General features: G+C 31.0%; 2 protein-coding genes across 3 annotated transcripts in view; both read left to right on the forward strand.

Annotated features, from left to right (window-relative positions):
* Positions 1–6,945, forward strand: part of LOC140049045 (phosphopentomutase-like) — a 21,009-nt gene extending 14,064 nt beyond the window's left edge. Inside the window, exons 12-17 of the mRNA XM_072093856.1 lie at positions 15–144; positions 1,412–1,511; positions 2,669–2,755; positions 3,210–3,343; positions 3,795–3,898; positions 4,134–6,945. Coding sequence (XP_071949957.1) covers positions 15–144; positions 1,412–1,511; positions 2,669–2,755; positions 3,210–3,343; positions 3,795–3,894 — 551 coding nt within the window. The 3' untranslated portion in view covers positions 3,895–3,898; positions 4,134–6,945. The remainder of the gene's footprint in view (positions 1–14; positions 145–1,411; positions 1,512–2,668; positions 2,756–3,209; positions 3,344–3,794; positions 3,899–4,133) is intronic.
* Positions 6,946–10,568: 3,623 nt separating this feature from the next.
* LOC140050088 (inverted formin-2-like) overlaps positions 10,569–12,781 on the forward strand; it is a 31,252-nt gene continuing 29,039 nt past the window's right edge. For both annotated transcript variants that reach the window (XM_072095097.1, XM_072095099.1), the window contains exons 1-2: positions 10,569–10,583; positions 11,198–11,318. The gene's annotated coding sequence lies outside the window, so the exon portion shown is untranslated. The remainder of the gene's footprint in view (positions 10,584–11,197; positions 11,319–12,781) is intronic.

A 12,781-nucleotide genomic window follows, 5' to 3' on the forward strand; every position in this document is an offset into this window, starting at 1 on the left:
TTTTATTTTTCTAGGGTTCATGTTTGGTTCTAACGTGCTAGATAAAGATGGTATCAGTGCGTGTGCAATTCTTGCAGAGATGGCATGCTATCTGGCCACTAAAGGTGTAACAATGAAGGATAAACTATATGAAATATATAAAGAGTAAGTTTCTACTGTACAAATTGTGTCTCCTAAATAGAGGTTGTGTCTCCTAAATAGAGGTTGTGTCTCCTAAATAGAGGTTGTGTCTCCTAAATAGAGGTTGTGTCCCCTAAATAGAGGTTGTGTCCCCTTAATAGTTGTGTCTCCTAAATAGAGGTTGCGTCTCCTAAATAGAGGTTGTGTCTCCTAAATAGAAGTTGTGTCTCCTAAATAGAGGTTGTGTCTCCTAAATAGAGATTGTGTCCCCTTAATAGTTGTGTCTCCTAAATAGAGGTTGTGTCCCCTAAATAGAGGTTGTGTCTCCTAAATAGAGGTTGTCTCTCCTAAATAGAGGTTGTGTCCCCTAAATAGAGGTTGTATCTCCTAAATAGAGGTTGTGTCTCCTAAATAGAGGTTGTGTCTCCTAAATAGAGGTTGTGTCTCCTAAATAGAGGTTGTGTCTCCTAAATAGAGGTTGTGTCCCCTTAATAGTTGTGTCTCCTAAATAGAGGTTGCGTCTCCTAAATAGAGGTTGTGTGTCCTAAATAGAAGTTGTGTCTCCTAAATAGAGGTTGTGTCTCCTAAATAGAGGTTGTGTCCCCTTAATAGTTGTGTCTCCTAAATAGTTGTTGTGTCTCCTAAATAGAGGTTGTGTCCCCTAAATAGAGGTTGTATCTCCTAAATAGAGGTTGTGTCTCCTAAATAGAGGTTGTGTCTCCTAAATAGAGGTTGTGTCTCCTAAATAGAGTTTGTGTCTCCTAAATAGAGGTTGTGTCTCCTAAATAGAGGTTGTGTCTCCTAAATAGAGGTTGTGTCTCCTAAATAGAGGTTGTGTCTCCTAAATAGAGGTTGTGTCTCCTAAATAGAGGTTGTGTCTAGAAACATATATTTTCATATGTTTGTTTCACTGGAAAGCTGTGTTTTCCCCTAAATGTGTGGGTTTTACTGTAGGAGAAACCACTTTGGACTCCAATAATGTCCCCTGAATAGCGTATGTCCCATAAATAGGGGTGTTCCAAATGAGGGGTTTTACTACAGGAGAAAATTATTTCATACATTAATGATGAGTGGTATTTTAGAACTGATGAAATATAGTTTTCTTTGTTTTTGTAAATTTTTCAGCTTAATGTGGTGTTTAGTGTATTGAATTGTTTATATATGACATTGTTTTGTTATTCAGTATTTCTCTAGTTTGAGGTTGAACTCCCAAGTCATTAATGGTCTGTCTCTGTTTATATTACTCTGTGAATAGATTATTAATAATATTTTGTATTATTTGTATCTTTAGATACGGTTTTCACTACTCAATCAATTCTTACTACATATGTCACCATCAGCCAACCATACAGAAGATTTTCCAAGGCATGAGGACGTATGAAAATGGTGGTGTAAGTTGTTGTAACTAAATACAGTCAGTGGTGTAAGAGCTATGAGCACTCACTGGGTGCCCTAGAGCAGTGTCCAGAGAAATAAACAGGCATTAAAATATGTCGAAAAAAGCTCCAGAGGACCACTTCGGGTTCCTAAACTAATGGCCTCTGCATTACGCCACTGAATACAGTAAATAAGGAGTTGGTCATAGTGCTAAACGATATATTATAGTCCCTTTTTAGTTTCACATAAAACTATCCTCTGAGTAGGAATGTGCCCTGAATAGGAGTGCCCCCAAAGGAGGTTTTCTACAATCGTATACATCAGTGCTTATATACAGAGTTGCACTGATAATTGTGATAATTTAATTGGTTGTTAGTTAGTGGCTTGTGCTATTTAATTAGTTGTTGTTTTAAATTCTATTCATTGGACTTGATAATGACCCCATGATGGAGTCGAAACGTCTTTCTTTTTTAAGCGTTATTTTTATATTATGTATTTACAATAAACGTACCCTCATTCGTAATTGTGATAAACTATAATTAAAGAAAAACCTTGCTTTTAAAGCATGCTTACCAGTGCAGAATAATCAATTATAGTAATAGTTTCGAAAGTAAACATAACTGTGTTCTGTTACACAGATTTTAGTTACGCTTCAGTGCCTTTGAAAACACATTGGGATTGAATAGAAGACAACTGTATGACAGATAGTCGTTATTATTTGGCTACCATTATGATAATACCTAGGGTCTAACTGTGAACTGTACACCTCAAGCTTTATTATCAACTTTCTGTCTATTGTTATCACATGTTTTTACTTTTAATTTGTCTTGTCAACCAGAATGTGTCAAATATTATAACCAACGCTCTATCAAACTAGTTTGACAAAAAAAGGTGTGATGTGCCAAAATATGGTAGTGATATGCCCAAAGATAGTAGTGATATGACATCATCATGTCCATATATGGGCACATGGAGTTGATATTGTAACAGAGCTTTGATGACTTTATCCAAAGACATTTGTAATTTTTTTCCTCCTCCATCTTAAAAAATGCCTATGAAGGCATTTATTTTTATAACAAAAAAATGTAAAAAACACAACATAATTTCATATAGAAGGGGTATAGATAGAGCAAAACCATGAGAATAACCATTTACATTATTTATTTTGCAGTATCCAAGTACATGTGGTAAATACAAGATAAATGGTATCAGAGATTTAACAACAGGCTATGACAGTGACCAACCAGATAATAAAGCAGTAAGTATACCATATAGTGGAATCACATTGGCATCTCTCGCCAGAATAGCAGATTGGGATTCTGTGATATTTTTGGGACGTTTTTCAGTAGATTTGATGATTGCGAAAATAAAAGGAGCCATGGCCAATGTGGAGAACTCAGTAAAGGGTTTTTACAGTCTTGAACACTGTGTAAAGCTATGTCTACATTATCAAACTTTATGTGACAAAAAATCACTATCAAATCATATCACTACCATATTTGGGAATATCACTACCATATTTGGGCACATCACACTTTTTTTGGCAATAGTTTGATAGTGTAGACAGAGCTTAACAATGTTTAGTTCTGTGTAGCATGTAAATTCTCATACAAAAAGTAAAACATAGTAATACCATGAAAGAATTTCCTCCAACAAAGTACTTTACATTTAATGTTAAGGTTAAGGTACACATTTCTTGTTTTCTTGTACAGATTTTGCCAACCAGTAAATCAAGCCAAATGATCACCTTTACCTTCGCAAATGGTGCTGTTGCTACCCTCAGGACAAGTGGAACCGAACCTAAGATTAAGTATTATACTGAAATATGCGCAGACCCTTCCTTGAGGTTAGTACTTTATTATCCCAGCAAAAAAAGAAATTTCAAAAATACTTTTTAATATATGTAAAATGAAGTGCTGGATCTAGGGATCTGTCTTGTATTTTTTATAAATGTTATGAAGGTATCTATGCCTGTGATGTTTATTTATACTAGACAATCTCTTCAGTCTAATACTTGTCTCCCAGAGGACCAAGTTATGATCAGTTGCTGTGATGTACTAGTACACTGGGGTAACCCCTACTTGTCTCGAAAGATTTACTAGGGTCTTTAAAGTACACATGAGCTACATGTGTACACTGGACCTACGGTTTATAGTCCTTATCTGAGAAGACTTGTTTTACCACCAGAACTAGGAGTGAGTGAGCTTACGTAATTACGGTTCCACTGTTTTAGCTGCTCGGCCACTCACTGATGCAATATATATACAGAATAAATTTGAGCTTGTTTTTGTTTTCAGTGACTATGATGCAATTAAAGAAGATCTACGGCAACTTGTGAAAGATTTAATAACTAACTTTCTGAAACCAGATGAGTATAAGCTACAATCAAAGTCATAGAGAGGTGAGAGATTTTTATCTCTACTACAGTTGTGTCTACACTATCAAACTTGATGTAACAAAAAGATGTGATGTGCCCATATATGGACACGAGATGTCATATCACTAGTCAAACATTAAACTAGTTTGATATTGTATACAGAGCTAATTATTTAGAATATAGATAACAAGTTCTTAACAAAACAAAGAAGGCACACAATTTCTATGTAATGTTTACCTGTGTCTCTTTTATTTACTAGGAGACAACATTCCTTGTGCCAGAACTTAGGCAGACATTTTAATGTTTATCAAGCCGTCCATCCATCCAATGTACAGATTGAGTATAACTATCATCAACACAAATTATTTAAACAAAAATTTACCACCTTTAATATCAAATCATTGAATTCTCCAATGCAAATTTACTAAATATGATTTAGCAAGTTGATATTTTTTTAAAGGAAAATACAATAGAACTCCAAATAGGACACATTATAAGGACACCTCTTAAACCTAACATACTGTTCCTTTGAATAGGGGCTGACCATGTGTTAAAGGTTATATTTCCCCTTGTTGATTTAAAAAATGTTCCCTTATAGGAATGGGAAAGGAAGGTCTATTGTAATTTAAAATTGTTAATTACATTGAAATATTATCACTATTTACTACTTTAAGAAATTGGTTTAGTAAATTGTGGAGTGAGCCTATACCATTATGGTGTATTTTTTTACCAACATTTTTCACAGCTTGAAGTGATATTGTGATTGTTCAGCACATTTAACCAAAGAGACTACTCTTTAAAAAATACATTAATTTTAGGAAAAAAAAGGTTTGCTGATGAAATAAAAGAAAAAATATTATGGCATGGTTACTTGGTAGTAACATTGCTGCTTAGCAGGGTAGTGGGTTCAAGACCTAGATTAAGTCATTGTCTGCTACCTTAAAGTAGACATGTTTTAACTGAAATAAAATAATAATAAATTAATATATTATCATTTATTTTGAACTTACTGTGTACTTTGTTAAGACCGTTTAATAGTGCATTCACACACAAAACAATTAAATATTAAAAGAATAAAAGGAGCCCCGTCCAGAACTATAATATAAGGAGAATACTATTTAAATGTATAAAATCTGAAAGTAAAAAGGTTTAATGTTTTACAGAACTTTTAATATTGGGTGATTTGTGTAAATATTAAAAGATCGAATATTGAAATCATTTTGTGACAAGAAAGATGACATTTAATATTCTTTTATTTATTTTTGAAATAGTAAATCTGAAATAAGATGAATTTTATTAAGTTTTAGAAATAAATTAATAATATTTGTTTAATTAATATTGCTGATTATATATTCAATGCTATGTCTATCTGTAGTTTTCTATATATAGCCTGTGTTTTCCTTAGTGTCAAACAATTTCTCGTTTCATTTTAAGAATATCTTTTTCTGTACATACAGAAACCAGTTTGAATTTTTGTTTCAAGTAAATGTTAATTATATACAGTAAGTGTAAACTGACAGGAAATATAACTATTTTATTTAAAGACCCTTCCCTACGTTTTTTAGATCTAATTTAAGATCACAAACTATATTTAATGTAAAAATAATACTATATGATCCTATTGCGATAACTTTTTTTGTCTTTAAATGTTTAAAAATGTGAAAAATAAGTTGATTCTAATAATTATAGCTGCCCGCTATAAATCCTAAGATGCATTGCGCGTGGATTGATATTTTGGTTTTTCTTCTGTAATTCTTGATTGCTAATTTGTAAGCTTTGACTATTTGTATTGTCCGCCCACAACCCCCCCCCCCCCCCCCTAAAAAAAAACATGAACAATTAAGATTAATAAATTCAGACTTTAAATAGGCCAATTTGCAGTTTTAATCAAGTTACTCACTTCTGTACAAAAAACCAAAACAATTAATGATTTCACTTATAAAAAGACAAAAGAAATGTTTAATTTTAACCGAAAACCATTCTGACAGACAATTTAAGTATTTTGTGCTTTAAATTATATTTTTTAGGTAAATAATTTTTTTTATCATCCAGTTTTTGGTCAAAGTGAATAATGACTATTATGTGACTTTAAAATGGCATATAAAAAAAATTTTAAAAAAAAATTTGTAGGGGGACAATATATCTTTTAATTGTACTAGTATACTATACAGTTATAGAGTAATATAACAGTAAATAATTAGTAAATATTTTACAATACTACATACATTAATCGCCACGTTCTAAATGTATCAAGAATGCAATGAATGAATGAAATGCTTTGTTGCATTGACTTTATATATTTACATATCTTTGTTTTTGTTCTATGAGCTGTTAGATTAAGATTTTTTTTTTCTCTCTCTTTTGCTATGGATATAATATTATGTCACCATGATATTCCGAAATAAAAAGATCAATGAAATGAAATACCAGGGGTTATTTTTAAGACAGAGACTGAAAGACTTGTACACGGATATTTAGGGTTTTTTTTAGAGATGTATTGTTCCCTCAAAAACATGAACAATTTTGTAATTTAAAAAAGTTATTAATCACATTCGTAGAAAAAAAAAACATTATTTTTCACTTATAAAAATGACAATATAAATTAAACCAAAAACCCTCATTAATTTACAATTTTTTCAGGTAATTAATTTTAGGTCAAAGTGAATAACTATGATGTGACATTGTAATGGCATATTCAACACAACATTTTTTAAGAATTATTTTATTTTTAAGTCTAGGCCGAGGTAAAAAATTTGATTTAATTGTGCATACCAAATGGTATTCACACTTCTTCTTTATCTTGAATTCTGGATGAACAAAATCCATGTTATATCCGCTACATAAATTTACATATTATAATTATACTATACATCGGTTGATGATTATTGACTGAGAGTAATTTAATAATAAAATAGATTTATTCTATGTAATAAATAGTTAATGAGCATTTCATTATTTACTTTTATTTTCTTTTCACAATTGATTAATTTTGTTCTAGCATTTTGTTATTGATTTTATCATTTTATATACGCTATAAATAATTGTATTATCTTGCTTGACGTCAACTTACAATATTGAATGCAATATAAATTGAATAAAACTAAAGTAATGGTAATTATTGATATTCATTTTGTTGTCTTTTTGTATATACTGTTATTAACCAGAGGTGATCTTCAGCAGCGTTCTGCAACTTTTATTAACCGCGACCCCATGATCCTATTTTGGAAATTCTCGCGACCCACCATTGGATATTTGATCAGTGTATAATTGATAAAAAGTTTCAGTATCGGAAACAATTTCGTGATAAAAAATTTTTTCGCAACCCAAACATTGTGTCACACCCCTTAGGTTGCGGAACAGTGATCTAAAGGGGATTGCTAGGGTGCACTCTACTACTTTTGACAGGTAAAATTAAATTATGGTTTTCGATGAATATTAATATTATATATTGGATCCGCCACTGTTAACTAATATAGCTAGAACCCATATTAAGGGGACACCTTCAGGACCTTGAAAAGTGTCCCCTCAATAGAGGTGTTTTACAAACGAGTTTTACTGTATATAAAATAGCCAGAAACATTGATTGAATTGCAATATTTTAAAATATTGCAAAACCGTTCTACATTTGTTTAATTAAACTAATTTAAATATACAATTATAGGTTTATGAATATTCATGAAGGTGACATGGTCAAGGTTGGCTACTTTGTCAAGGTATTTACCTTGTATTTTGCCCCATTTAACTAATCCACCTATTATTCCAGCTCATTGATAATTACTATACCACACATCATTTAATTTCGAGGAAAGGTGATATTATTGAATTGGATTACCAAAAAATATGTATAATAAAAACAGAATACTAAATTAACTTATTAATTGTTAATCAACTGCAAGGTCAAAAACTGCTACTGTACTCCGACTACAATCGTAAGCAAGAAAACAAATTGTCAGCTTGCTTGAAAATAACTTTGTGTACTACTATGCAGATAGCGATTTTAAAGGAAAATGTTAATATTGTCCAAAACTGTACACAGTATAAAAAAACACAGAAGTGTTTAGTCTTTGCCAATTAACCTGTCAACATTAAATTAAAAATGATTTGAAAAGAAATGGAAAATGATGTTCAGTAAACAGTCTACTACTGGTGACGGTGACCCCACTTACATACACATACACCCACGTAAAATGAATGATATGTCATTGAACCTAGCGCCATTATATTGTATTGTGTTATTTCCAATGCACTTCTCAAATATAATAGGTGAATATTTGACATCATACAGTATATCATGTTTTGTCACCTTCTGTGACATCACAAGGTGGAACAGTGGTATTTCAGAGAACCAGGAAATGATTCTCAAATTTGTTTTTTTAACCGGGACAACATTGAAAACAATAATGAAATAAAGGCAAATATGTTGTGATATGTTGTTGATGGTGTAGATCTATGTTAATAAATTTATTTCATCATCGCGGCAAACAAATTTGAAATGCATTAGTTAGTTGAAATGTATTGGATTAGTGGCTGTTTTGATTTGTGGTGGTGTTCAAATGAACTATTTTTAGGTTTGATACAAAATGTTACATACAGCCTGAAGTACATATCTCTAGTAACTTTAAAACATTATTGATTAAATTATTAAATTGCACAAAAGTATAATTCTGTATATTAAGGTGATACTTTGGCTTCAATTGTGGTTGACATGATATGGCTTACCAATCTCAGGGTGCTTGGTTCAAATCTTTTCACACTCACATTTTCTGACGACAATATACTCTCATTTTAAGACCGTCCGTTTAGAAAGAGAGGGTTTGATTTGTTTGATTTGATTTATTCAATATCGGCTCATTACAATTACAACAGAGTACATAAAAATATATAATGAAACAAAAAGCCAGGATTGTCAAAAGCGAACCCAATCACTGTTTAAAGACTTTCATATTAGTAATTCATCAAGTCACATATTCTGTTTTAGTATATTAAATTCACATGAATAAAAATCATAAATGAAATTTTGAAGACCAGTATAAATCAAAAGGGTTTGGTTTTTTGGCAATCATATCAAAAACTTTAACAACAGTCTCTGCAGCTATCTTGTCTTCCTTGACCCACCCATCAGCCTATCATCAAAACTGCCTAAAGCCCTGTCTACACTATCAAACTAGTTTTACAAAAAAAGTGTGATGTGCCCAAATATGATAGTGATATGGCCAAATATAATAGTGATATCATCATCATGTCCATATATGGGTACATCACATTTTTTGATAGATGTATAGACAGAGCTTTATGCTCAGCAACTTTCTACAGTGCAGAAAATAATTTCTTCATTTACTTAGAATAGCGTTACCACTGTTGTCGCAAATGAATTCATAATTTGATCTAGTCAGTGTACATATTTGGCATATCAATGTGTAACTGTTCATTGCTTTGGTATTCTATTACATGATGATGATATATTTCATTAAAGCTACGCATTTTGAATATGTAAACATCCAAACAACATGTGATGTGTAGTTATCAGACTATGTTTAATATAAAAAACACTAATTGGTAAGTTTTATATGCAATTGCCTAAGAATTATCAATTTGATTGTACACTTTGTACTGTATCAGACATTCTCATTGTGTATTGTTTGTTTGAAGCTCTGTCTACACTATCAAACTTTATGTGACAAAAAAATGTGATGTGCCCATATATGGACATGATGATGTCATAACACTACCATATTTGAGCATATCACTACCATATTTGGACACATCACACTTTTTTTTTCAAACTAGTTTGATAGTGTATACAGATTCTTTAAAATATTGTTGTCCTCCAAGGCAAACAAAATAAAGATGAATCAAAATTAAACTTTGCATAGGCCATTGTAGTTTATTAGAATTTACTTATAGATAACCTATAGAAAACGGAAAACATATAATGATTTCACTTATAAAAAGACAAAATAAATGCTTCAATTTAACCAAAAATCTGGTTAACTATATTTTTAAAATTACGGTTTTATCAGGTAAATATTTTTTTAGATCAAATTGTTGGTGTAAATGTGAATAATTATTATATGACATTAAGATGGCCTATTTAATAAGAAAACATTTTAAAATATTTTTTTCCAGGGGACAATATATATCTATATTTACAGGAAATTGCCTTGCCACCTTTTAGAAGGATAGTGAATGAATTTGCTTATGGTTATTCGTAGCAATTTGCCTAAATAAATTTTTTTTAAATAAAAAATTACAAAAAAACTGTAATTGCACACTGAGGTAAAGCCATCCTAATTGAACAATTATTGACCTGTATCAGCATTCTCAGAATGTTGTCATTTTAAGTGGTTTTTATCCTGAAAAATGAATTAATAGAATTGGGATGCATCAGTTAGACAACTTTCAACCATGGTTAAACATTAATTTTGTTAACCCTAAAGAACTTTTTAAAAAACTGAATGTACAAAGGTACGTTATGCTAATATAAACATATCTATTTGGTTAAGGGTTTACACTAGGTCAATATTTACAGTGTAATAACCTGATAAACATAGGTGACAGACTTTGGCCATTCTACCATAATTAGCCGGTGGTATCACATATATTATATATATTACTGCCGATTTTTTTATGAAACATTTTCTGCTGATTGGCTTCTGATAGATGATCAACGTACTGGCATTTAAATATTGCAAAGATTTATGGCTGTAAGGTAAGAAAACATTTACCTGAACTGTATTTATGTTATGCTAACAATTTTATCATGTACCAGTAGTACTATATAAAGAAAACCTAGATTTCTGTGGTAACTGATTAGATGAAATTACAAATACTGTATATGTATCCTTCTAAAAATAAATCTAGTTAAATAAACCTGTAAATAAAACAACAAATGAATAAGTATGAATATAGACTCTTTTATAGTTTAGTAAGTTATTTATAAGCATTTTTTTTATTTTCATAATAATATGAAATAAGAATATACAAGAAAATATATATATAAGAAAATACATAATATTTTTTTAAAATAATTATGTAACATTAATTAAATTAAATTGAGCTTGAATTCAAGATATTTTTAAAAATATTAAATGTTAATGTTCTTCTGTTTTTTTGTTCATAAATTTACATACGAAAGATTATTTTATTTTAGCTAATCAGGTTCATTTAGCATATTTGTATTAAACCTGATCAATAATTGATTTTTATTTATTTTTTTCATTGCATTTTTTACAAGTTTGCTTTAATTTGAATGGCTGTACGGTATCTTATGAATATTCATAAGCCTATTTAAAGTTGTTGACATTTAACCTATTTCTTTGGTAGTCAGTCAGCAGTGAGCAGTTGATCACAAGTCAGTCAAGCAAAGGTACTTAACTTCGCACAGAAACCGATTTAAAACTAATGTTTAATAGAACTTCCCCTTTTGTAAACGCTGTTTTTAAAGGTAAGAGTTTGAAATATATTTGAATTACAAAAACTGTAGTCAATTTGTGTATAAAGAAATAAGGTAGGTGAAAAGTAAGTAGCAAGGAAGTCCACCACCACAGGATCCAGGTATTGTGTAGGTAACTGGCAGGTGAGACTGAGTGAGAGGCACACAGTAGCCTAGAATTCTTTCTATTCACTTTAATTAGAAGTATTGGGCGAGAATTTCATTTATTGTCAGTGGATTAGAGCTTAGAACAGTGCACAATATTCAATAGTTTTTTGTTTAGACAAGCCAGTTAATTCAAGTACACAATCCATATAAACAGTTTCAACTATAACATTGAAGGCAATTTTATAATAATTTCGTAAATTGGCCTATAGTAATACTTGTATACTTGTTTTTTTCTGCAATAATACTTGAAAAATGTTTTCCAATCCTTTGTATTATTATGCAGACAAATTCTTATGAATTAATAAAGTTTAATTCTAATTTAGTGTATGCAAAATATGAGATAAATAAAGTACTGATCCAATTTCCTCCCCGCCCCACCATTTTTTAAAAAGAGGGCTTGGGGGGAGCAAAAGGTTATAACATAAGCTTCAACGCCACTGTATGAACTTACTGTAAATTTAGTTGCCATTTTTTTGGGACGTGAAATTTAAGATACCCTAAAGCAAAACACCTGTTCAATGCATATTGTTTCTGGTCAAAGTTTTGACCACTTTTTATACAATTACATTCAAGCTACAGTAGTAGGTCAACTACCATGGACATGTTATTCAGTTAAGTTAACTTATTGAACACATGAGGAGGCCCAGATCAACTAAACTTCTTTGGGGCCATTATGCACATATAAACATTCAATAAAATGTTACCTTAAATCCTAAGTTCACAACTGTAAATGAAGTAAACACAGCTTTATTATATTGTTTACTTATTATACTATACATAACATTTTAATTACTATGAATTAGTAACAATTATAATTCCTCTGCATTATGTCTTCTGATAATAATAAATTCCATCTATTTCATGCCTACTTGCCAGGATATTACCAGGGAATGCCTGTCGTTCCCCTGTAAGGGCCTGTTTCTGCTGCAACTGCTCAAAATACGGTATAGAAATACGGTATAAAATACGGTATTTTTTAGTACCCCGTTTCTGCTAACAATACTTCTTGGGTGGTCGTGTTAAATTTCATCTTTTTTACCCAAATTGCCATTCATTTATTTGGTCGATAATTAAAAGTCGCAATAAAGGAAGTTTTACGTCTCACTTTCAACAGCCTAGCCCTAGTGATAGAGATGTTGTGAGAGCACAGAAAACATCGTAATGGGGACAATTAATTCGTTTCCTCCCCGAGTTATTGTATTTTGCAATGTTATACTGCTTTCGCAGGCTCTTCAGCTTTGAGTTTACTTGCTTTGGAGACAAGTCTATTCCATACTCCTGCTTTTTTATTTTAGAAATGTCTTTAT

This window comes from Antedon mediterranea, chromosome 5, assembly GCF_964355755.1.
Source record: "Antedon mediterranea chromosome 5, ecAntMedi1.1, whole genome shotgun sequence".
Classification (NCBI taxonomy): domain Eukaryota; kingdom Metazoa; phylum Echinodermata; class Crinoidea; order Comatulida; family Antedonidae; genus Antedon; species Antedon mediterranea.